The sequence below is a fragment of the Stegostoma tigrinum genome, chromosome 4, assembly GCF_030684315.1.
Source record: "Stegostoma tigrinum isolate sSteTig4 chromosome 4, sSteTig4.hap1, whole genome shotgun sequence".
In the NCBI taxonomy this organism is placed as follows: domain Eukaryota; kingdom Metazoa; phylum Chordata; class Chondrichthyes; order Orectolobiformes; family Stegostomatidae; genus Stegostoma; species Stegostoma tigrinum.
Window position 1 is genome coordinate 132,067,130 of NC_081357.1, and position 26,008 is coordinate 132,093,137.

The 26,008-nt window shown below is 41.3% G+C and overlaps 1 protein-coding gene across 2 annotated transcripts in view; it reads right to left on the reverse strand.

The window, feature by feature from the left end:
- LOC125452665 (trifunctional enzyme subunit alpha, mitochondrial-like) overlaps positions 1-26,008 on the reverse strand; it is a 117,877-nt gene that overhangs the window by 87,000 nt on the left and 4,869 nt on the right. For both annotated transcript variants that reach the window (XM_059645684.1, XM_048531328.2), the window contains exons 2-4: positions 8,503-8,544; positions 6,378-6,448; positions 2,843-2,976 (exon numbers count right to left, since the gene is read on the reverse strand). In XM_059645684.1, the coding sequence (XP_059501667.1) occupies positions 2,843-2,976; positions 6,378-6,448; positions 8,503-8,544 (247 nt within the window). The remainder of the gene's footprint in view (positions 1-2,842; positions 2,977-6,377; positions 6,449-8,502; positions 8,545-26,008) is intronic.

Here is a 26,008-nt window from a genome sequence, read left to right on the forward strand (position 1 = left end):
GGGCTGGATGGGAATAATCCTCGGATTCTCTGGGAAGCCAGGGAGGGGATTGCCGAGCCTTTGGCATTGATCTTTAACTCGTCATTGTCTACAGGAATAGTGCCAGACGACTAGAGCACAGCAAATGTGGTTCCCATGTTCAAGAAGCGGAGTAGAGACAACCCTGGTAATTATAGACCAGTGAGCCTTACCTCAGTTGTTGGTAAAGTGTTGGAAAAGGTTATAAGGGAGACGACTTATAATCATTTCGAAAAGAATAAATTGATTAGGGAGAGTCAGCACGTTTTTGTGAAGTGTAGGTCATGCCTCACAAACCTGATTGAGTTCTTTGAGAAGGTGACCAAACAGGTAGATGAGAGTAAACAGGTTGATGTGGTGTATATGGATTTCAGCAAGGCGTTCAGTAAGATTCCCCACAATAGGCTATTGTACAAAATGCGGGGGAATAAGGAGTGGGATTGTGGGAGATATAGCAGTTTGGATTGGAAATTGGCTTGCTGAAAGAAGACAGAGGGTGGTGGTTGATGGGAAATGTTCATCCTGGAGACCAGTTACTAGTGGTGTGCCGCAAGGGTCGTTGTTGGGTCCGTTGTTTGTCATTTTTATAAATGACCTGGATGAGGGCGTAGAAGGATGGGTTAAAATTTGCAGACGACACTAAGGTCGGTGGAGTTGTGGATAGTGACGAAGGATGCTCTAGGTTGCAGAGAGACATAGATAAGCTGCAGAGCTGGGCTGAGAGGTGGCAAATGGAGTTTAATGCAGACAAGTGTGAGGTGATGCACTTTGGTAGGAGTAACCGGAAGGCAAAGTACAGGGCTAATGGTAAGATTCTTGGTAGTGTAGATGAGCAGAGAGATCTCGGTGTCCATGTACACAGATCCTTGAACGTTGCCACCCAGGTTGACAGGGCTGTTAAGAGGGCATACAGTGTTTTAGCTTTTATTAACAGAGGGATCGAGTTCGCGAACCATTAGGTTATGCTGCAGCTGTACAAAACTCTGGTGCGGCCGCACTTGGAGTATTGTGTACAGTTCTGGTCACCGCATTATAAAAAGGATTTGGAAGCTTTGGAAAGGGTGCAGAGGAGATTTACTAGCATGTTGCCTGGTATGGAGGGAAGGTCTTACGAGGAAAGGCTGAGGGACTTGAGGCTGTTTTCGTTAGAGAGAAGAAGGTTGAGAGGTGACTTAATTGAAACATATAAAATAATCAGAGGGTTAGATAGGGTGAATTGGGGGGCCTTTTTCCGAGGATGGTGACGGCGAGCACGAGGGGGCATAGCTTTAAATTGAGGGGTGAAAGATATAGGACAGATGTCAGAGGTAGTTTCTTTACTCAGAGAGTAGTAAGGGAATGGAATGCTTTGCCTGCAACGGTAGTAGATTTGCCAACTTTAGGTACATTTAAGTCGTCATTGGATAAGCATATGGACGTACATGGAATAGTGTAGGTTAGATGAGCTTGAGGTCGGTATGACAGGTCAGCACAACATTGAGGGCCGAAGGGCCTGTACTGTGCTGTAACGTTCTATGGAGGATGCAGACTTCATTTGGAGAGACAGCTACAATGAAAGCCCTGCTTTCAAAAGGTTCTCGCAGTAATAACTATTTTGCTATGGAGCACAATGAAGATCAATTACATTTGATATGTCAGGAGAAAGAAGTTTTTAACGAGTACCATATCAAACGGCATCATTGTACAAACTATGTTGACAATTTTGACAGCCTCAAAGGTCAGGTGAGAATGAATTGAAGGAACTCAGTGAACCAGCACCTTGTTTGCCAACAATCATTCTTCAAAGCTGCAAACCAAAAAGTTGAGCATCAAAAGCAGTTTCCTGATTGCTGAAATAACAGCAAAGACAGGGAAGCCATTGTCCAATGGTAACTCGGTGAGACACACATTTATATCTGTGGCACGCTCTAGTAAACATATGTTCGTACAGGAAACAAGCTTTTGATATCAAACAAACAATCACTCAGAGAGTAGAGAACCAAATATCCAACATTTATTGTCCTGATCACAAAACTTCACGTGTGTCACTTTTAAAGTTTAAGATTTGATAACAGTACTGACATGTATGAGACAACCCAACTGGTAATCCTCATATGAGGAGTTAAAACAACTTTAGAAACTGTTGAACACCTCTTGATCACTGCCCAATGAATGAAGGTAGAACCAATTACGGAAGACATTTTAACAAAGTGGCACATGCTGGTGAAATTTGTGGTCTGTGAATCAATGAAGCTCCGACCATGAGAGGGAAGCACAAATGATTTGTCAGCCAGATGCTCCAATCAGTGCCTCAGGAAATCAACAGACATCACTGTATCATCTACCAAGAACAACTGTGTGCAATGGGCCTGGAGATGAAAAAAGTGATGGGAAAACTAACTTGAAAGTCAACTTTAAAATCTCCAAATGCTTAATCACAAGCCTTACCCAAAGAGGCAGGATCACAGCACGATCCTAATTTACTTCAGCTTGGTTTGTTGGTTCTGCAAGGCAGCCGCACCAGTTAGATTCTGGGAATTATTTTACCCGGGGTAGGCAAGAATAACAAGTAATCAGATCAGTGATGGTCTTTCAGTCCTCTAGCAATATGGTTGACTCTTAACTTCCCTCTAAGGTGGTCTGAACAAGCTGCTCAGATCAAGGGACAATTAGGGAAGACCCTAAGAAATTAAACCTACACGGCAAATAAAGATTTGTGAACCTGAACACTACTGCTTCTGCATCTCCCTTTAAGTAAGGAGGATCATACACAAATAATACTCAATATAAAGCACACTTTACACTGAAGCTGAATTCCAAAACTATATTTCAAAATGCAACCTACTTGATGTCAGCACCAGCAATGAAACAGCCTGGTTTTGATGAAATAAGAACAGCACTTCGAACACCGTCATTTGCCCAAACTTCATTCATCACCTCAGTAAACTCCGATTGTAGCTTTTTAGACAGGGTGTTAACCTACACAGCATCAAAAGGAAACCAAATTACACTATTTTTCTGAAAAGCACAATCCTTAATTTCGAATACAAAGTTTGTGTTTGAGGCAGCGAAAGAATAAGGTATCGCTTCCATCTTAAAGGAAGGACATTTATCACTGGTAATAATATTAGTTGGTCTTTTGCCAATAACACATTTGGGAGTCAAGATGCATGTAATCAGCAGACTTTTCCTTTTTGAACTTCAATGTAGGAATCATATAATGTGGAAACATATCAAGTATTACACAGGCTTTTACCAGCACCTTTGAAAATAATTTCACTAACTTGATTGAGTTTTTTGAAGGGATGACAAAGAAGATTGAGGAAAACAGAGCAGTAGGTGTTGTTGATACGGACTTCAATGAAGCGTTTGACAAGACTGCGCAAGATAGGCTGGCTAGTAAGCTAATAATCATACGGAATTCAGGGGAGCTAGCCAATTCGATAAAAACTATGTTGAAGGTAGGAGACAGAAGGTGGTGAGAGGGGATTGGTTTTTGAGCTGGAGGCCTGTGACCAGCTGTGTAGCCAAAGATCAGTACTGGGTCCACTGCTTTTCGTCATGTATGCAAATGATTTGGATATGGGTAGAAGTGGAATGGTTGCTCAGCTTGCAGATGACACCAAAATTGGAGGTGTAGTGCGTAGAGAAGAAGGTTATCTCAGAACACAATGGGACCTCGATCAGCAGGGCCAACAAGCATAGTGATCGATGATGTTTAAATTTAGATAACAGACAGGTGTTGCATTCGGGTAAGAGAAACCAGGAGAGGACTTTTACAGTTAACGGTAAGGTCACGGGGAGTGTTGCCGAACAATGGAGACCTACAAGTGCAGGTGCAAAGTTCCTTGAAAGTGGAATCACAAGTGGATAGGGTAGTGAAGATGGCATTTGGCAAGCTAACCTTCATTGGTCAAAACAGTGAGTATAGGAGGTAGAATGTCATTTTGCAGCTGTACAGGTCTTTGGTGAGTCCTCTTTTACAGCACCATGTACAATTTTTTCTGATGAAGAGTGTAGGCCCGAAACATCAGCTTTTCTGCTCCTAAGATGCTGTTTGGCCTGCTGTGTTCAGACAGCTCCACACTTTGTTATCTACAATTCTGGGCATCCTTCTTTGGGAAGGATGTTCTTAAACTTGAGAGGGTGCAGGAAAGATTTACAAGGATGTTGCCGGGACTGGAAGGTTTGAGTTCTTGGGAGAAGAGTAAGCTGGGGCTTTTTCCTCCGACAGCATTGGAGGCTGAGGGGTGGCTTTATACAAATTTATAAAATCATGAGCAACATGGATAACGAATTAGCTGAGGTCTTTTTCCCTGGAGCGGGCAAGTCCAAAACTAGAGGGCATAGGTTTAAGGTAAGAGAAAAAATATTTAAAAGGGACCTGAGGGGTAATTTTTCACACCGTGGGTGGCCTGTGTAGGGAACGAGCTATCCGAGCAAGTGGCAGAGTACAACTACAACATAAGGCCATAAGACACAGGAGTGGAAGGAAGGCCATTCGGCCCATCAAGTCCACTCCGTCATTTAAATCATGGCTGATGGGCGTTTCAACACCACTTCCCTGAACTCTCCCCGTAGCCCTTGATTCCTTTTGAGATCAAGAATTTGTCCATCTCTGCTTTGAAGGCATCCAACGTCCCGGACTCCGCTGCACTCTGTGGCAATGAATTCCACAAGCCCACCACTCTCTGGCTGAAAAAATGTCGTCTCATTTCAGTTTTAAATTTACCTCCTCTAATTTTAAGGCTGTGCCCACGGGTCCTAGTCTCCCCGCCTAACGGAAACAACTTCCTAGTGTGCACCCCTTATAAGCCATGCATTATCTTGTAAGTTTCTATTAGATCTCCCCTCAACCTTCTAAACTCTAATGAGCACAATCCCAGGATCCTTAGCCGTTCATCATATGCTAAACCTACCATTCCAGGGATCATCCGTGTCAGCTGGAGATGCTCCTGGGCAAATATGTCCTTCCTGAGGTGTGCGGCCCAAAATTGGACAAAGTATTCTAAATGGGGCCTAACTAGAGCCTTATAAAGCCTCAGAAGCAAATCGCTGCTTTTATATTCCAACCCTCTTGGAGATAAACGACAACATTACATTCGCTTTCTTAATCATGGAATCTACCTGCAAGTTAACCTTTAGAGAATCCTGGACCAACACTCCCAGATCCCTTGGCATTTCTGATTTGCGAATTTTCTCACCGTTTAGAAAATAGTCCATGCCTGTATTCTTTTTTCCAAAGTGCAAAACCTCACATTTACTCACATTGAATTTCATCAGCCATTTCCTGGACCACTGTTCAAAACTGTCTAAATCTTTCTAAAACATTAAATCGAAAACATTTGAAAAGCCTCTGAATGGGTAGATGATTGGGAAGGGTTTAAAGGGATGTGGGCCAAATGCTGGAAAATGGGAGTAGGCCAGATTAAGATATCTGGTCAGCATGGATGAATGAGACTGAAGGATCTGTTTCTGTGCTGTGTGACTCTATGGCCCTAAATGCCCTCAAGAATGCAGTATGAGTTGCAACACTGGGAGTGGCCCAGGCACCCACTCAAAACTGTCAGGGATCGCAATGTAAGATTTTGAATGAGAAACTGTGAAATGTCTTGTAGGTGCACTATTTAGGTGACTGGTTTGATTCAGCTTCCTGTCAATGCTAACTGAGGCTATTGATGATTGGAGGCGGTGGGCGGGGGGTGGAATTCACCTATGGCATGTTAAAGAGAAACCAGAATCTCTCCACTGGAGATGATTATTGCCTCCCACTTGGTTGGTACAAAACGTTACTTTCTATCATTAGACCTCATCTCGATGTTGTTCGAGTGTCGCTGCCAAGGACAGAGACTACTTGGATATTCAAGAATTGTTAATGCGCAATAATCAGAGAACACTCCACATCTTGTCTTATTTTGGATATCAGATTAGTGACCTGAAGATAGCTGAGCCAAGGAAACTATCCTAAAGAACTCCTGTGGCTGAAATGGTTGGTCTCCAACAAGCACAACAATCTTCCATCATTTTGGTATTACTGTATCCAGTGGGGGACTTCTCCTCTGCCTTGATTCTCCAAACATCAAATTTTGACACGGCCCTTGATCTAACATTCATTCAAATGCTAGTTTAATGTTGGGCTTGTAATTCTTACTTGACTTCAATATTGCTGAACTTTAAAGGAATTGTCTTTTTGACTCAAGAGTCAATAATCAGCATGATGATGTATATTGTTGAAGTATGCTTTGCGAGTCAGTAACATGCAATTGGCTAAACAAATGCATATTTCCTTTACTGTTCATTAAAACAGACACATGGATTGTTCTACGCATTCAATATCAGCATCAACAAAATGATACCAACAAGATAAAATAAGCTATTACCTTAGAATCTGGAGTATTAAATCGCACAACTGCAACATCACCTGTAATTTCACAGTTAACATGAGTCCGCTCTGTAAGGAAGTTAGCAAAAAGTACCAGCTTTTTATTAAAAATGCAAAAGACAAAACAACTCTCTCTCTACCTCGTGTGTTCGCAAATCAAAAACTACTCAGGATTGCTATCACGTTTGGTGAGCGAAAGGGAGTGCCCACAGCATAACGAGATAGGAGTGTAAATGTTTTCCTGAAGCAAGCGGTACAAACTATTGTAGATACTCTGACGACTATGCCGCAGCTGTACAAAACTCTGGTGCAGCCGCACTTGGAGTATTGCGTACAGTTCTGGTCACCGCATGATAAAAAGGATTTGGAAGCTTTGGAAAGGGTGCAGAGGAGATTTATTAGGATGTTGCCTGGTATGGAGGGAAGGTCTTACGAGGAAAGGCTGAGGGACTTGAGGATGTTTTCCTGAGAGAGAAGAAGGTTGAGAGGTGACTTAATTGAGACATATAAAATAATCAGAGGGTTACATCGGGTGGACAGGGAGAGCCTTTTTCCTAGGATGGTGACGGCGAGCACGAGGTGGCATAGCTTGAAATTGAGGGGTGAAAGATATAGGACAGATGTCAGAGGTAGTTTCTTTACTCAGAGAGTAGTAAGGGAATGGAACGCTTTGCCTGCAACGGTAGTAGATTCGCCAACTTTAAGTACATTTAAGTCGTCATTGGACAAGCATATGGACGTAAATGGAGTAGTGTAGGTTAGATGGGCTTCAGATTGCTATGACAGGTCAGCACAACATCAAAGGCCAAAGGGCTGTAATGTTCTATGTTCTATGACTAGGTCAAGAGCAGCAATGAGTGGACTTTTCTGAACAAATTACATTAAAATTGGAATCACAACAATCAATTAAGAGTCCTTATCATCAAAAGGGATTTTTGGCAGCTGCAGTCCCATTCAAATTATGGAACATAACTTTCAATCACTGTGGCAAATTTGTCAGGGCTATTCATTTTTGGATACATTCAGTCTTTTCTTCCCGGATTTTCAAACAGAAAAACAGCCATTGTCCCAACTTCTACCAGACCACGCTGCGCTACTGATTAGGAATTTACCACAATCATGGTTATCTTCCAATTGATTGAGATTAGGTTGTAGATTGTTCAATTACAATCCAGCCCATAATCTAGACAAATTGGAATCTTGGTTTCCGGACAATGCGAGTTAAAATTCTCAGCAATTTCCTTTGAATTTATGAATATTTGCAATGCCAGAATTAAGTAAGACATTTGCAATCACAAGAAAATGCCTGTTACGTGAAGATGATGTGCTGGAGGAATCAACCATCGTAAAATACAAGTCATTACAATATAACTGAAAATAACGGAACTCTGAACATGATTTTTCAAATGGATTTCTGGTACAAGTAAAAGAAACTAAAATAAGGCTGTCTCAGCTCCGGCTTTTAGTTCTTTAGTTACGGTTGAGTCATTTTGATACAGTGCACGTATTATATTTGTAGCACTTTTGAAGTGAAGCATCTATGATAAAACTGCATTGCATCTATAAAAGGACAAGGTTTATATTTCATAGTGATACAGTAAACTGCTTTATTCTATTACAACAAAAACTCCGGGAATAGTTCACTGGACTTTGCTTTTAGTTGACCATGAAGCGTTTTGGAATGTCTTGTGGTTGGGAAAGATACTAAACAAACACCAGTTTTTTTGTAAACTTATTATTCCTTCACATAGTATTAAAACAAAAACCTCTTTCGCTTCTGCAAATTACCCATTTAACTGTCTGTGAGAAATTGGTCCGATTCATATTTCAGTCTGATGACCGATTATCATCAACAGACTGTGATCTATAATAACGGGTGAAAATAAGTTCGGCTCAATAATTTTTTAAGCATTTTAACTGGGAATTCAGTTTTGTAGATTTTAGTACAGTATTTTCCCTAACATACATGAATATTTTATATTGATAGAAAATGGAAAAATTACTTACACTGGCTATTTATAAGAGGCAACGTTTTAGGCTGCAAATAGTCAAGTTTGAACATAAGAAAAGAAAAGGCAAGTTGCATACAGTTCCCTCATGACACTCTTGTTGAAAATACATACCCATCATAATTGAAGAAACTGTGAAATGGCGACAGGCATAGCCTGTGAAAAAAAAACATTGCAATTAGGCATGTTATTTTAAAAACTAGGAATACAGATTCACATGAATTTTAAATCATGGATATATTTTATTTTTAAAAAGGCAACGTTAATTTCAAACAAACCAACTATTTTCAACAGGACCACTGTTATTCAATTGTTTCCAGAGCCCCTATTTGCAAGAAAGGAAAGGGTTATTCAGGGACTGGCAATAAAGTGCATAAGGCTACAATCACATCAGCGATAATCTTACTGAATAACTGAAGGGGCCAAATGGCCAGTCGCCCTCCTATTTCTTACTACATTATGATTTCATTTGTCTTTACAAGTTAATTCTAGACAAGAAGAACACAAATTATGCAAAAATAAGAACTGTGCATATTAACAGAAGAGGCTCCTCAGATTGTTAAGAGTTCACTTTTCATACATTATGTTGATGCTGATGTTATTCTGTAAGAGCACTCTATCAAGTGATAGTTTAGTTAAAAGAACTGACTAAAAATCTTTGCAAAACAGTCTATTTTCCCTCTTCAATTCATTAAATGCATTTGGGCTCACTTTTGATTCATAATAATCAGAGTTAACTCTGTCGTAATCCACCTAAAACATTATGTAGAGGTAACTGAAAAGAGAAATTATCCCTTTACAGGTTTTATAAGAAAAACTTTCATAAGTTTCAGGTAAAGCCAGAATGTGATGCCCATCCTGAAATATCCTTGAACTGAGTCCTTTACGAGGACACGTAAGTGGCAGCAAGAGTTTACTACCATATTATTGTGGGTTGTCACTCACACAGGCCAAACCAGGTAAGGATGGGTGATATTCGCCAAAGGACATTGTTAAGAACTAATTAAGTTTAAATTGCATTAACTTTCTTCAACCTATGTTCTCAAACCATTAACCGGGCTTCTGGATTACTAATTCAGTGACAAGACCATTAAGATACCATCTTCCCTTCTGACCCAACTTTTTCAAAACTCTGCCAATTTCAAGGAAAATAAATGTCCTACAAATTTCAGTACTAGTGCCCATTTCGAAAGGCATTAAAATTTGGGTGCAAGATAATAAAATGTGAGGCTGGATGAACACAGCAGGCCCAACAGCATCTCAGGAGCACAAAAGCTGACGTTTCGGAGGGTCTAGGCCCAAAACGTCAGCCTTTGTGCTCCTGAGATGCTGCTTGGCCTGCTGTGTTCATTCAGCCTCACATTTTATTATCTTGGATTCTCCAGCATCTGCAGTACCTATTATCACTGATACAAAATTTGGGTGCAGAGAAGTTAATAATTTGATGATCAACTTCAAAGATTTAATAAAAAAGAGATTGCTGGATTTAACAGTATTCACCAAACAGTAACATGCAAATATTGACACCAAGCACCTCCACTACCAGTGCTTAATATCAACAACGTGCAGAACCTGCAAGATGCACTGTTCAAAGTCACCAAGGCTCCTTAGACAGTGCCTTCCAAACCACATGGATTTTGAAGAAGGACCGCAGATACGTGAGAACACCAGCATCTGAATGTTCCCTGTAAGCTTTTCACACCCTGACTTGGAAACATGTTGCAGTTCTTTTTCATGTTGCTGGGTCAAAATCCTGGGGCTCCCTCACTAACGGCATCATGGGTCTGGCTGTAGTGCATGGAATGCAGCAATTCGAGGGCAGTTCACCACGACCTTCTCAAGGGCAACTAGAAATCGGTATTGACCCAGCCAGTGACTCCCACATCCCATGAATGAATTTAAGAAAAAGATGCTAATTTCCAATTAATGAAGCTAATGAATCTGTAATGACACTGCTTTGACTTTATGTCCTTTATAAATATTGGCAACATGCAGGTCCCTGGAAACAATCAAAAACTCCATGAACATGTTGATAAAAATATCCAGAGAAAAAATTTACCAGTAAATATCAACAAGGCTTCTGGAAAAGGTACTATTTTACCAACTTGGTTGTGTCTCAGAGCAATTTATCAGATTTACTAATGTAGCATCAGTTACAGACAGACATTATTAAATACTTCACACAAGGCAGTTAAGTATTGTCACGGAATCTTATAGAATTAATGGTAGATTTTAGTTGTATAAATAATTAATAACACACTATCATGGAGTTCCACAAGGACTGTGTTAGACAGTTACTTTTCACAGCCTTCAGTGACAATTGAATAAAAAGCATTAAACCTATTGATATTTTCTTCTAATTAAAAGTATTCGAACAAACCTAAAGCAAAGGCTCAGTATAGGGGAAAGGTTGATTCTAGTATAATAAAACAGGTCCTGACCAAAGTGGATTCAGAGTAGAAACTTGGACAAAAATCTTAATCTTAGCAATGGGAGGTCTTGAAATAGGAAATGCAGGTTCAACATGAAGATCAAGGATAGGAGAAACGAGTTCACAGAACCCTAGATGTTGATGATTATACAAGATTGGATAAGGAAAGGAAAGCTAGCTTATTGTATATACCGAGGGCTCAAAACGACTGAAGCCCAAGAGGTATATTGAAAGCAAAAGAGGTACTTAAAAGAAAAATTAGCAAAGTGAAGAGGGCACGTGAAGAAACACTCGTGGGTAAAATAAAGTCCAAAGGCAAATATGCTTAGGGCAAGAGGATAACCAGGGAAAGAGCAGGGCTCATTAAGGACCAAAGTGCAAACTTTGTGGAGCCAGAAGATGGCAGTGAGGTTAGACATGGGTACTTTGCATCTGTATTCACTATAGAGAAACATGGCATAGGTATAGAAATCGGGACTGTGATGTATTTGAACACATTGCAATTCCGGGGGAAGTAGTATTAGAGGTCTTAGTGCGCCTAAAAATTGAACAAATTGTCAAGCCCAATGTATCTCAGGCTGTTAAAGAGGCAAGATTGCAGGAGTGTCAAGATTAATTTTACAATCTTCTCTAGAAGCTGAAACAAGGATGAAAAGGAGAGTTAATGTAGTATCATTATTCAAGGGTGGTAGGGATTAAAACTATAGATGAGTGAGGGACTCTTTTTGGAAAATCTTCGGAGGGATAGAATTAATCTCCAATTGGAGAAGTAAGGATTAATCAATGATAATTAACAGTTTTGTCAGGGGTAGATTATGTCTGACCGGTTAGATTTGAGCTTATTGAGGAAGTGACTCAGCATGTTGATGAGGCCAGTGCAGGTGATGCACTGACTTAAATGTTTTGAGAGAGACTGGTCAAGAGATAAGACTTCATGGTATCCAAAGCAATTTGGCAAATGGGATGCAAAAAATTAGTTTATTGGTAGGACGCAGAGCGTGGTGATTGAAGATTGTTTTTGCAAGTGGAAGCCTGTGTCTTGTGGCTATTCAGAGGTGCTGGGTCTCTCGCTGCTTGTTGTGCACATTCGTGCTCAACACACGTCTAAGAGGTTTGCTCAACATGTTCATTGATAACACAAAAGCTGGTGGTGTAAATGGCAAGGAGAAATGTTGTGGAACAGAGGATGATAACAGATGGGTTGGCCAGATGGGCTGAACAACAATAAATGGAATTTAATCTTGAAAAGTATAGATGATGCATTTTGGTGGGACTAACCAGACAAGCGTGTGGATGATGAATGGTGGGACCCCTGGAAATACAGCCCAGAGGGACCTCTGTGTACATCGACAGATCCTTAAAAGCAACAGGACATGTGGATAGACATAGTCGGAACTGCAGATGCTGGACAATCTGAGATAGCAAGGTGTAGAGCTGGATGAACACAGCAGGCAATGCAGCATCAGAGGAGCAGGAAAGCTGATGTTTCAGGCCTAGACCCTTTCCCGAAAAAAAGCATGTGGATAAGTTGGTTAAGAAGGTTAACAGGATATTTATAACATGTAGTTAAGCCGCAGCTGGAATACTACGTGCAGTCCTAGTCGCTGAACAAGAGAAAGGATGCAATTGCACTCGAGATGGCACAGGAGGTTTACCAGGATTTTGCCCAGGCTGGAATCTTTTAAGTTATGGAAAAAGACGAGACAGACTGGGGGTGTTTTCCTCATGACAGAGAAGGCTGAGCTCGGACCTGAACTGAGGTTTATAAAATTGAGGCGAATAGATAGGAAGAACCTATTAGTACAGTGCTAACAACCAGCGGGCCATAGAATGGGAAGTTTATACGGGATTTAAGGAAGAATTATTTCACTCAGAAGGTGGTGGTTATCTGAAATACACTTCCTGAAAGCAATGGCAGAACACTTAAAAGTTGTTCAGGTGAACATCTGAAGGACCATCGCATAAAAGATATGGACCAAGTGCTGGAAAATCAGAGTTGTCAGGCGTTTAATAACATGCTTGGATACGATCAGCTGAAGAGCCTCTTTTCATTGTGTACCAAGTTGATTTTTAAATCAACTCTACTGAAGATCATCTGATCAGCCATCAGCTCATGGAATGAAGAAGACTCAATGAGCTGAAGAGGCTACTTCTGCTCCGACACGTTGTGACCTTATCATGAGCACCACAAGAGAATTACTTTGTTATTAAAAGGTGGAGTGAGGTGGCGGGTAATAAGCCCAGCCAAAATAAAGACTGAACCCTCTGTCGTTGACGTTACTTTGACCTACAGGTTATCTGCCTAGGCAACTGAGCTACTTGGCCATCTAGGGAATTGGTACTTGAGAAAAAACATAACACTATAAGTCACAGATAACAGGAACTGCAGATGTTGGAGAATCCGAGATAACAAGGTGTAGAGCTGGATGAACACAGCAGGCCAAGCAGCATCAGACGAACAGGAAAGCTGACGTTTCAGGCCTAGACCCTTCTTCAGAAAAGGGGGAGGGGGAAGGGGATTCTGAAATAAATAGGGAGAGAGAGGGAGGCAGATTGAAGATGGATGGAGGGTAAGATAGGTGGAAAGGAGGCAGACAAGTTAAAGAGGTGAGGATGTGAGTGCAGGTCGGGAGGAGATAGGTCAGTCCAGGGAGGGCAGACAGGTTAAGGGGGTGGGATGAGGTTAATAGGTCGGAAAAGGGGGTGCAGCTTCATGTGGACGGAGGGGATAGGTGAAAGGAAGAACAGGTCGGGGAGGCAGGGATGAGCTGGGCTGGTTTTGGGATGATGTAGCGGGAGGGAAGATTTTGAAGCTTCTGCAATCCACATTGGTACCATTGGGCTGTAGGGTTCCCAAGCGGACTATGAGTTGCTGTTTCTGCAACCTTCGGGTGACATCATTGTGGCACTGCAGGAGGCCCAGGATGGACATGTCGTCTGAGGAATGGGAGGGGGAATTGAAATGGTTTGCGACTGGGAGGTGCAGTTGTTTGTTGCGAATCTAACGTAGGTGTTCCGCAAAGCAGTCCCCAAGCCTCCACTTGTTTCCCCAATGTAGAGGAGGCCACAACAGGTACACCGGATGCAGTATACCACATTAGCAGATGTGCAAGTGAACATCTGCTTGATGTGGAAAGTCTTCTTGGGGCCTGGGATGGAGGTGAGGGGAGAGGGGTGGGGACATTTGCAGCACTTTCTGCGATTGCAGGGAAAAGTGCCAGGTGTGGTGGGGCTGGAGGGGAGTGTGGAGTGGACAAGGGAGTCACAGAGGGAGTGGTTGTGGACCCTCCAGAAAGCAGACAAGGCAGGGGGGTGGGGGGGAATGTCTTTGGTGGTGGGGTCAGATTGCAGATGGCAGAAGTGTCGGAGGATAATGCTTTGGATTTGGAGGTTGATGGGATGGTACATGAGGACGAGGGGGATTTTTTTATGGCTGTTATTGTGGGGATGGAGTGTGAGGGATGAGTAGCGGGAAATGCGGGAGACACGGTCGAGGGCGTTCTCGAGCACTGCCTGGGGTTGTGGGGTGGGGGGGGGGGTGGGGCGTGGGGGGAGTTGCAGATTGGGATGTAGATGTATGGGAGTGGAATGCCTCATCCTGGGAGCAGATGTGGCGGAGGCGAAGGAATTGGCAATAGGGGATGGCAATTTTGCAGGAAGGTGGATGGGCGGTATATTCTCAGTAGCTGTGGGAGTCGATGGGCTTGAAATGGGTATCGGTTTCTAGGTGGTTGCCCGAGATGGAGACAGAGGTCCAGGAAGGTGAGAGACGTGTTGGAGAGGAGGTGTCATTTTTCCAGGACCACAACATATGCCCCCTCCACCCCGCAGTGGTTGAGAACGCCCTCAACATCAGGGAAACCAAGCGGAGGCTTGGGGACCACGCCTACGCTCGGTTTGCAGTAAACAATTGCACCTCCCAGTCATGAACCATCTCAACTCCCCCTCCCATTCCTTAGATGACATGTCATCCTGGGCCCGCTGTAGTGCCATAACGATGCCACCCGAAGGTTGCAGGAACAGCAACTCATATTCCACTTAGGAACCCTGCAGTCCAATGGTATCAAAGTGGATTTCACAAGCTTCAAAATCTCCCCTCCCCCGAACCCATCTCAAAACCAGCCCAGCTTGTCCCGGTCTCCCTAACCTGTTCTTCCTCTCACCTATCCCCTCCTCCCATCTGAAGCCACACCCCCATTTCCTACTTACTAACCTCATCCCGCCCCTTGACCTGTCTGTCCTCCCTGGACTGACCTATCTCCTGCCTACCTCCTCACCTACACTCACCTTTACTGGCTCCATCCCCGCCTCTTCGACTGTCTGTCTCCTCTCCACCTATCTTTTCTTCTGTCCATCTTCAATCCACCTCTGCCTCTCTCCCTATTTATTTCAGAACCCCCTTCCCCTCCCCCATTTCTGATAAAGGGTCTAGGCCCGACACGTCAGCTTTGGTGCTCCTAAGATGTTGCTTGGCCTGCTGTGTTCATCCAGCTCTACATCTTGTTAACTATAATTCATAGCGTGACACTAACAATTACACGTTGGTCTTTTTGGCGATTTTAATTTGTCAAAACTTACAGTCCAGCCTGATGATAGAAGTCAATTGTCAATTAGCAAAAATCAAATTTCATTAAGCAAGTTTTTGAATAGTATATAAATATAGATTCTAATGATTAACAGATGGACGTGTGAAATGGGGTGAGAGTGAAGAAAATCACCTGGGGTTTCCGTGACTTCGAGTTGTGGCACCCTCAATGTCAATGGATAATCCTCCTCATTTCTGTGTTACCAAGCACATCCTCTGAAGTTGCCACCTCGCCACCAATCTCTTTCAGCATTGTGTAGGAACATTCTAGTCCACATCTCTATCAACCCTAATACTCCCTCACATTCTCACACAAAAACTTCCCATGCAAAAGATGCAACACCTGCCTTTTATTCTTCTGCTCCCTCAAGTTCCCAAAGACTCTTGCAGCAAAACAGCAACATGCTTGTTATTTTTCCTCTGCTTATTTTAGTACATGGATTTGCTGTTTGTTATTTTTAACTTACTATTATGAGCAGTTGTTCTTCAACTGGTCAGACCAAATGAACACCTCCATTCCTACCACATCAAGAATCTGATTTCCTAGTCACCTATCTAACGAAACCCAACATACGAAAGTATAGGATCATCTCTTGATTAGCCACTGTACAGTCTTCCAAATTCAATACTGATTTTAACAATTTCAAGTCAAAACCTCTGCCCTGGTGGGTTTTCTTTGGCAGGTGAGAGTTATTGGTAAATTATTAGCTATTCCCATAAGCACTTCATTAACACCATAAACAGGACAAACAGTAGGTCATATGGCTGATTCAAATTACACCACTATTAAGTCAAGCCATGAAATCCAGAAATTGTAGGGGCAAAAGAAAAAGTCCATTGAGTTTGCTTGACAATTCAATGGCATTATCGGTCCATTTTCCTGCCCTTTCCCCATGCCCCTTAATTTACTTACTGAAATTAACTGCATCTCTGCCTCGAATATACTCAATGATCCAGGCTTGACAATTCTTTGCCGTAAAGAACTCCAAAGATTCAAGACTGTCAGAGAAGAATTCTTTATTATCTCTCTGTTAATTGAGCAAACCCTTAATCTGAGATTATGCCGTCTGGTCTTCAGCTCTTCCACAAGGCAAAGCAACCCTTCCGCTTCTACCATGTGAAGTCCTCTAAGAATCTTGTATATTTGGATAAGGTTACCTCCTTTTCTGCTACACTCCAATGAGTTCAAGTCCAACATTCAACTTCCCATAAGAAAATTCCTCCACTTCAAAAATCAAACTAGTCACCATTCCGTAGACTACCTCTAATGCCACTCGTATCCTTACATACAGATAAGGAAGGACACCACCTTGATTGGGACAACACATCCATCCTAGGACAAGCCAAACAGAGACACGCACGAGAATTCCTAGAAGCATGGCATTCCAACCGGAACTCCATCAACAAACACATTGACTTGGAGCCAATCTACCATCCCCTGAGAAAAAGAACAGGAAATGACATCACCAACCCAAGGAAACCTAACCAAATAAATAGAAAGCGGGACATAACACCAGCGCTTCGTCGGAGGCTCACTGATGATGTTACCTAGAATGGTGACGAAACGTCTGAAAACTAACCTTCCACCTCAGCAAACAAACTCACATCCAGAACCTCAACCTGAGCTACAAATCTTCTCAAAAGTCTAATGCCACTATCTCTCTCGTTAGATAAGGGATGATCAAAACTATGATCAAAGCTATTCACTGTCTTCCAGGTGTGATTTGCCTAGTTTTAGCCATACTTCCCTGTCTTTATTACTCCACTCCCTTTGAAATACAGGCCAATGTTTTACTCGCCCTCCTTGTTACATTTTGTGATTCATGCATCTGGACCCACCCCAAATTCCTCTGTGCTGCAGTTTTCCCTATTTAGATAATATACAGCTCTTAAACTTTCTCTGGTTGCGGTCATTCAACCAATTTCATATTTATCATTTTGCTGTATTATTCCATGTTTTCTAACATCGTGGACAAATTACTTAATTAAATGCCTTTTGAAAATCATCACACAAACTGAATAAAGCTCATCAACCTCGTGACCTCAAAAAAACTAAGCAAATTAATGAAACACAATATTACCACAGAGATCCATGCTACTGCTCTTGAGTTCATTGACATTTGTCCAAACAACTGCTAATTTTCTCCTATGTTATCAATTCTTCAAGCTTTCCCACCTCTAAGGTTAAAATTGTCAACCTATAGATGCTGGGTTTGGATGTGTTCTTATATCCTTTTTGGAATTAACATTTACACTGCTTCAGTTTTCCAGCACTAGTCTGGCATCAAGGAGGGTTATGATGAATGTCAATTTCAAAATTGAGCCAGCGTAACCTTATGCTAACCCCTCCATCAATTTTGAGCCCATGCATCATCTGAAATGTATCATTTTTAGATGGTTTTGGTAACATCATCTTCCTTGGTGAAGAGAAGTATAAATTATTTTTAGTTCATCAGAATGCTCCCTGCCTTTGGGCATAAATTGCTTTTTGATCACCAGTCAGCTCTTTTCTGCCCATTATCTCCTTTTCACTAATTTTTGGAATCCTATTTATGATGGGCGCCAGTCTTTTCCAGTACTCAGTTAGTTAAAGTTCCACTTGAGTTTTGATGAAAGATCATCAACGTAAAACATTAGATGAGTTTCTCTCTACAGATGATACCTAACTTCAGCATACCAACATTTCTGTTTTTAATTTCAAAACATTCAGCATCTGCAGTATTTTGCTTTTACCCTCTTGCCCTTAATAATTTGTCCTATCTAAGCCTGATTCAGCCGAGCTTTCATTTCAATAAAAAAAATCAACTTCATTGACCATACACACACCCTTATACGACTGCTTGAAAAGAATGTACAAATTTGGAATAGGAACAGTCAATTCAGAGTCTCAAGTCTGATCCCCCATTCGGTAGGATCATGACTGATCTGACTGTAAGCTAAAATCCACATTCTCAATGACCACTAATAATTTTTCACCCTCAGACTCTTGTTAAACAATCGACTTCTGCCTAAAAACAATTCAAGGACTTGGCTTCCACCATCTTTTCAGGGTAATGCCTGATTTATCAACAGTGACCACTAGTTTATCCCATAATAGGAAATATGTCCCCTTCAAGACTCCATAGGATCTTATGTGTTTCAATTAAGTCACCGCTTACTCGAAATTCCAGCAGGCCGTGCAAGTGCAGGTGTTGGACAGGAGTGGACAAGGTCAGAAGTCACACAACACCAGGTTAGAGTCCAATAGGTTTATTTAAATCACAAAATTTCAAAAGCTTGGTGATTTCAAATAAACCTGCTGCACTACAACATGGTTAATAAAATGTGAGGCTGGATGAACACAGCAGGCCTAGCAGCATCTCAGGAGCTTTTGTGCTCCTGAGATGCTGCTGGGCCTGCTGTGTTCATCCAGCCTCACATTTTATTATCTTGGATTCTCCAACATTTGCAGTTCCCATTATCACACGCACTACAACCTGGTGTTGGGTGACTTCTGACTTAAATTCAAGTAGATACAAGGCTGGCCTGTTCAACTTCTCCTCATAAAACAAACCAGCAATTCTCCTCGTGAGAAATAACATGATTCATGAACAGGGCGCTCAAGCAATGTTGTCTATCGCTATTTAGATATATGTTTTCTTCGATTCTGAAGAGGGGTCATTGGACCCAAAATCTTAACTGCTTTCTCTGTACAGATGCTGCCTGACATGCTGACATTATCCAGCAATTTCTGAGGTTTCTCCCCCCGTCATTTCCAGCATTTGCAATTCTTTGGTTTTTCGGCTTCCCTTTTTATTCTTCCTGCCAAATAGACAAGTTCACATTTTGCAGGTCATACTCCATTTGCCAGATCTTCAACCACTCACTTAACCGGTAAATAACCCACTGCATCATCCTTTTGTCTTCTTTACAACTTTGTTCCTTACCTATCTTTGTGCAGTCAGCATATGTTCAGCCCGACAATTTATATCAATCATTTGGATGAAAACAATTGAACTTCAGCCCTGATCCCTGTGGCACATTACTCAGTGCACTTTCTCAACCTGATAAACATTTTATGATAATAAAATGTGAGGCTGGATGAACACAGCAGGCCAAGCAGCATCTCAGGAGCACAAAAGCTGACGTTTCGGGCCTAGACCCTTCATCAGAGAGGCATTTTATGGCTCTGTTACCTGTTAGCAATCCAACCTTCTCTGTTAATATGCTAGCCTCCACACTTTTATTTTCCGCAAAATCTTTGATGGTGCACTTTATTAAATGCTTCTGAAAATACAAATATAGTACATCCAACTTTTACCCACAGCATGTGTTACCTCATTTCACAAAATCATGTTGCTGCTGCATGATTACCTTGAACTTATCAAAGCGCCCGACTATAACTTATTGAATAACAGCTTCCCCACAACTACAAGATATGGGAGCAGAATTGGGCCATTTGGCTCATCAAGTCTGCTCCATCATTCAGATCATGGCAGATATATTTCTCAACCCTATTCTACTGTCTTCTCCCATTAACCCTTGATTCCCTTACTCATTAAGAACCAATCTCTGCCTTAAATACATTCATTTACCTGTCCTGCAAGAATGAGTCCCACAGATTGACCATTCTCTGGTTGAAAAAGAATTCCTCATTTCAGTTCTGAAGGGTCGTCCCTTCACTGAAGCTGTGCCGTCAGGTCCTAGTCTCTCATACTCGTAGAAATACCTTCTTTACGTAACTCAATCCAAGCCTCTCAGTTATCTGTAAGTTACAATGAGATTACCCCTCGTCCTTCTAAACTCCAAGTGCAGACCCAACATCCTCAATCACCTCTGTGACATGCTCCTCATTCCTGGGATTGTTCTTGTGATCCTTCTCTGGACACCCTCCTAGACCAGCATATTCTTCCTTCGCTGGAGGCTCACAATTATACAGCCTCAGCAATACATCCTTGCTCTTATATTGTCGCCGTCTTGAAATCAATGCTAACTCTGCATTTGCCTTCCCACCTATCAAATGAACCAGCATGTCAACCTTAACAGAATTCTGAACTGGGGCTTCCACATCCTTTTGAACATCAGATTTCCGATGTTTTTCCCTATTTAGAAAATAGTCTACAACCCATGTAAAGCTAACTACCCAATCTCCGCTTGCTTCAACCTTTTTGAATAAAGGAGCTACATTTGCTATTTTCCAATCTCACGGGGTCAGCACCAGATCAACTGAGATTCACCAAGTTAAAACCAATGAATCAACTATCCCACCGGCCATCTTTTTTTAAGACACTAGGAAAACGTTCATCAGGAACCAGGCACTTGCCAGCCTGCAGTTCCAACAATTTATTCAGTACTACTTTTTCAGTTGAGATTTTGCTGAGCAGATAAAAACACGACAAACAGGACGAGGTCATTTGGGTTCTTCAGGCCTCCCCACCGTTCAACAAGATCATGACTGATCAGACTTGGGCCTCAACTCCTCTTTCATACCAGCTCATCCATAATCCTCAACTCCCTGATATTTCAAAACTGTACCTACCAGTTCCTGCACACCTTCCAGAATGTTATTTGTAAACTGCACAATGAAGACTGATGCAAGATATGTTTAAGTCATTTGCGATTTCCTTCTTTTCCATTGTTAGTCCCCCAGCCTCACTTTCAATAGGACATGCTCACTTTGTTAACAGTTCCCTAAATCTTATTTTTATACTCTCTCCCTCCTTCGTTATCCAGGATGTTTCACCTTTATTTACAGTCATGCACTTCAACTATACGGAAACTCTCTCTCCCTTTCTAATTTTCAAGCCCACTTTACCTAGATCAACCTGTTCTCATGCCACTGAAAATGGCAATTATTTTAACTCTGGATTGCTCTTTATCTTTTTCCATAATGTGTGAATGAAACGTTAATTGTTTTGACGTCCATAGATGATACCTGACCTGTTGCAAATTTCCAACATGCTTTTAGTTCAGTGTTCCAGCTTCTGCAGTGTTTTATTTCTAAATGTAATCCCTATGCTCTTATAATCTTCCCGGTTTTCAAAAGAAAGCTTAGTATTGAAACAAAAGTTACTTCTGAAAATTTGAGGCACAATGTCATATTTAAAACAAAAGTAGGATCTTCATATTTAATATTTTCTCCTCAACAACCTTTCTCCCATTTAATGATGTTACTAAATAACCATCAAGTGTTCAGTGAGCGAAGCAAATCACATCAATCACATCAGTTGTGCAAGAACAGTATCTTGGGCCAACATTAAGCAAGATAAAAAGGTTAAGGCCGTGTGCATTGAGCAAGAATACTAACTGAGGATACAGGAAACAAAAACAACAATACAAATATCTGTTATTCTGATAATCTTGCCATTCTTATTTAATCATAGCAAGTTAATAGGAAGCAAATTGCAATATTCTATGTGGGTATTTGTGTCTGTAGGAAAAAGTTTTATGTAAGAAGTTGAATGTGTTTTTAACCACAAAAATATCATCTCTTATAGGATATTTTTCTCCCAAACAGACAATATTTATTATGTTCATTTATAGAATTTAAAGTTGTAATTTTTTCCCCCAAAAACTCTAATGATCCAAATATACCAAAGAGCCTTAATGGAGTTCAATCCGGGCAAATGCAAGATGATACATTTTGGAAGATCAAATTCAAGGGCGAACTGTACAGTAAATGGAAAAGTCTTGGGGAAAATTGATGAACAGAGAGATCTGGGTGTTCAGGTCCACTGTTCCCTGAAGGTGACAACGCAGGTCAAAAGGGTGGTCAAAAAGGCATATGGCATGCTTTCTTTCATTGGGCAGGGTATTGAGTACAAGAGTTGGCAGGTCATTTTTCAGTTGTTTAGGACTTTGGCACATTTGGAGTACTGTGTGCAGTTCTGGTCGCCACATTACCAAAAGGATGTGGATGCTTTGGAGAGGGTGCAGAGGAGGTTCACCACGATGTTACCTGGTATGGAGGGTGCCAGCTATGAAGAGAGGTTGAGTAGATTAGGATTATTTTCATTAGAAAGGCAGAGATTGAGGGGGGACCTGATTGAGGTCTACAAAATCATGAGGGGTATAGACAGGGTGGACAGCAAAAAGCTTTTTCCCCCCAGAGTAGGGGACTCAATTACTAGGGGTCATGAGTTCAAAGTGAGAGGAGGAAAGTTTAAGGGAGATGTGCGTGGAAAGTTCTTTACACAGAGGGTGGTGGGTGCCTGGAACGCGTTGCCAACGGAGGTAGTAGACGCAGACACGTTAGCATCTTTTAAGATATATCTGGACAGGTACATGGATGGGCAGGGAGCCAATGGACACAGACCGTTAGAAAATAGATGACAGGTTAGACAGAGGATCTTGATCGGCTTAGGTTAGGAGGGCCGAAGGGCCTGTTTCTGTGCTGTAGGTTTCTTGGTTCTTTGTATAATGGGAAGTACAGGCAGCAAGGAATATTAAACTCATCTATCCCCTGACTCATACGTGTCTGCCAGATCCTACATAATATTTGAACATTTGAACTTTGGCACAGATTCTTTCCATGTTTCACGTGCACTGCTGTAAAAAAGAAGTTGGACAACCTTTGCCCTACTTCCACATGAACATTTGTTTACGGATTAGATCATTTGCCATTTTGTTAGTTGACACTGCCACAACACTGGTGTTGCTTAACTTGATTAACATTTATTGTTGGATATTATTTATGACTAAAATATTTTCAGGGCAGGAGGATGAACTGAACAAGAACAGCAGAAAGTAAAAAGCAAACTAAAAAGTTGCATTTATGGCTGCATTCATACAACTACCAGAGCATTACTGCTAACAAGTCAGATTTCAAATTCATTCCAAGTCCAAGTGGAAAGAGTCTTTGGTGACAGAAATTACACGAAGTCACAAGTGTAGTGCTGATGCAAAGTCAAAATTACTTCATTTTGACTCTAAATTGTACAATGAAACCCTGCTCGCAAAGAAGATGGAAACAAAATGTAGAGCCAAGATACAGTTATCTAGTAGGATTAATTAACAGCTATTGTCCATGTTGATTCATTATAACCAATTAATATTTTCAGATTAGCCTTTATTTTCCTCAACCATCATCAAACTCTCCCTGCATCATTTCCTGGCTGAGAGATTCAAGAGGAAATATCACATTAATTGAACATCTCTTATATTTGGAAATATTAAACTTGTCAAAGTTATAGAATACATACTAGATATATAACAAATACACATCCCAAACTGAGAGCTATTTAAAAGTTAATCTGAGATGCAGCCTCTTGGGATTTGAAGCAATGAAATTAAGTTCTTTTGTACCTAAAGCAGCTTTTAAATTTTTGATAATATTTACAATAACTGACATCATTGTAAAATGTTAGATAAAGATTTTTCAACACTGAAATGGATTCAGTTTAGGATGTCAAATAGTCAAACAGGGCACTTTGCAAAGTATTGGCAGCACTGTGGCTCAGTGGTAAGCACTGCTGCGTCAAAACACCAGGGACTGGGGTTTGATTCCAGTCTCGGGCAATTGTGCAAACTCCACACATTTTCCCTATGTCTGTGTGGGTTTGCTCCCACTGTCCAAAGAAGTGCAGGTTAGGTGGATTGGCTATGCTAAATTGCCCATAGTGCCGAAGTATGGTAGGGGGTGGTTCTGGGTGTGATGCTCTTTGCTGGGTCGACGTGGGCTCAATGGGCCAAATGGCCTGCTTCCACACTGTATGGATTCTATGAAATAGCTCGGTGAATATTCAGTGGATTTATTTACAGAAGACATCTGTTGATACAGAAACGAACTATTCAAACAGACCATCAGGATCCCAACAAAACAATCTCATCCACAAGGTACATTTGTTGCCAATACACTGGCAGTCAATTTAATTTATTCACTAAAATCCTATAACCCATGACGACTTAAGTGTTTAATAATAAAACGTGAGGCTGGATGAACACACAGGCCCAGCAGCATCTCAGGAGCACAAAAGCTGACGTTTCAGGTCTAGACCCATCAGAGACATCCGGATGACTCGAGTTATTGAAGCCCTGGTCTTAAAAAAGGAGGCATATGACATGTACAGGTATCTGGGATCAAGTGAATTCCTTCAGGAGTTTAGAGGGTGTTGGATACTTTAGAGAGAAACGAGAAGGGTTAAAAGGGTGCAGGAGGTGGCATTGGCAGATAAGATAAAGGAGAATCCAAAGAGATGCTACAAATACATGAAGGGCAAAAGAGTAACTAGGAAGGCAATGGGTTCTCTGAAAGATCAACAAGCTTATTGTACAGAGCCACAAGAGATGGGTGAGATCCTAAATGAATATTTCTTGTCAGTTTTTACCAACGAGAAAGGTATGGAGGATCAGATACTGAGATGTGTGTAATTTATGAGGCAGGATCTCCATGTGATAAAATAGCAGATATGGACAACGAGGCAAGGTTAGTGAGAATTCCAGTCCAACAGAGGACAACATCACACAAGTTCTGAATCAGAGGACTCACAGGAGAGATCAGGTGCAGCAGAATCGAGAAAAACGTTGGTTGATATGGACAACATGTTTGTCTACTGGGAAGGCTGCTATAAAGCTAGCAGACAACGCCAAGGGTCATGCAGGAGGTCCAGTATCAACTTGGCAGAAGGCAGATCTTGGAGTCTATCCTTTCCAATGACCAGAGTCACAAGTCAGTCTGTAAGAACGTGAAGGGTCTAGGCCCGAAACGTCAGCTTTCGTGCTTCCTGAGATGCTGCTGGGCCTGCTGTGTTCATCCAGCCTCACATTTTATTATCTTGGATTCTCCAGCATCTGCAGCTCCCATTATCACTACTTAAGTGTTACCTTACTTTTCCTTACGATTTCTAATTTCTTTTTCATATTAGTTGCTTTCAATTCCTTTGTTTGCCTGCAGTTTATTTGTTTATTGCTCAATCCTGTGTTCTTGGTTCAAATATGGCTAGTACAATTTAACTTCCTTACCGTATGCTCTGCAAAAGTGAGAAAAAGGTCTTGGATTTTTATGGAATTATTCTATTTGCTGACAGACTCATCTTTTCAAGATCTGATGAGAATTTAGGCAACCAACCATAAGCTGGCACAATGCATTTGTGATTTTGATATATTAGGAAAAATAGCAGTCAACCCCTTAATTTGTGAACTGTTGAAATAGTTTTTCCCTCCAATTTTCACTCCTTTTATTTCTTCATTTATTTCTCACTTCTGCATTGGACTCCGTTCTCATTCCTCTGTCATCCCAGTAATACGCAGCACACGTGATTGGCTCATGGGCTATCATTTGCAGCACAATACAAAGGTTAATATTTTGACATGCAATCAGCCAAGATGACGTTGATTTTTAATAGAAATATAATTAAACATTACAATATTAAAAAGAACTTGATTCTAGCCACTAGCAATTTATTACGTGCAAATTCATAAGGGCAGTGGAATTAATTTTCATGGGGAGTCATGGCACATCTTCAGGTGTGATGATTTCTACAGAGACAAGGAGGTATTTCTTTATTCAGGGCTTAGTTCGAATTTGGAACTCACTATCACAGAGCATCGATGAGGCCAATAACTTGGATACTGCAAATGACATAAGCATATAAAAGAAAAAAGGAATAGTAAAATATATTCAGAGA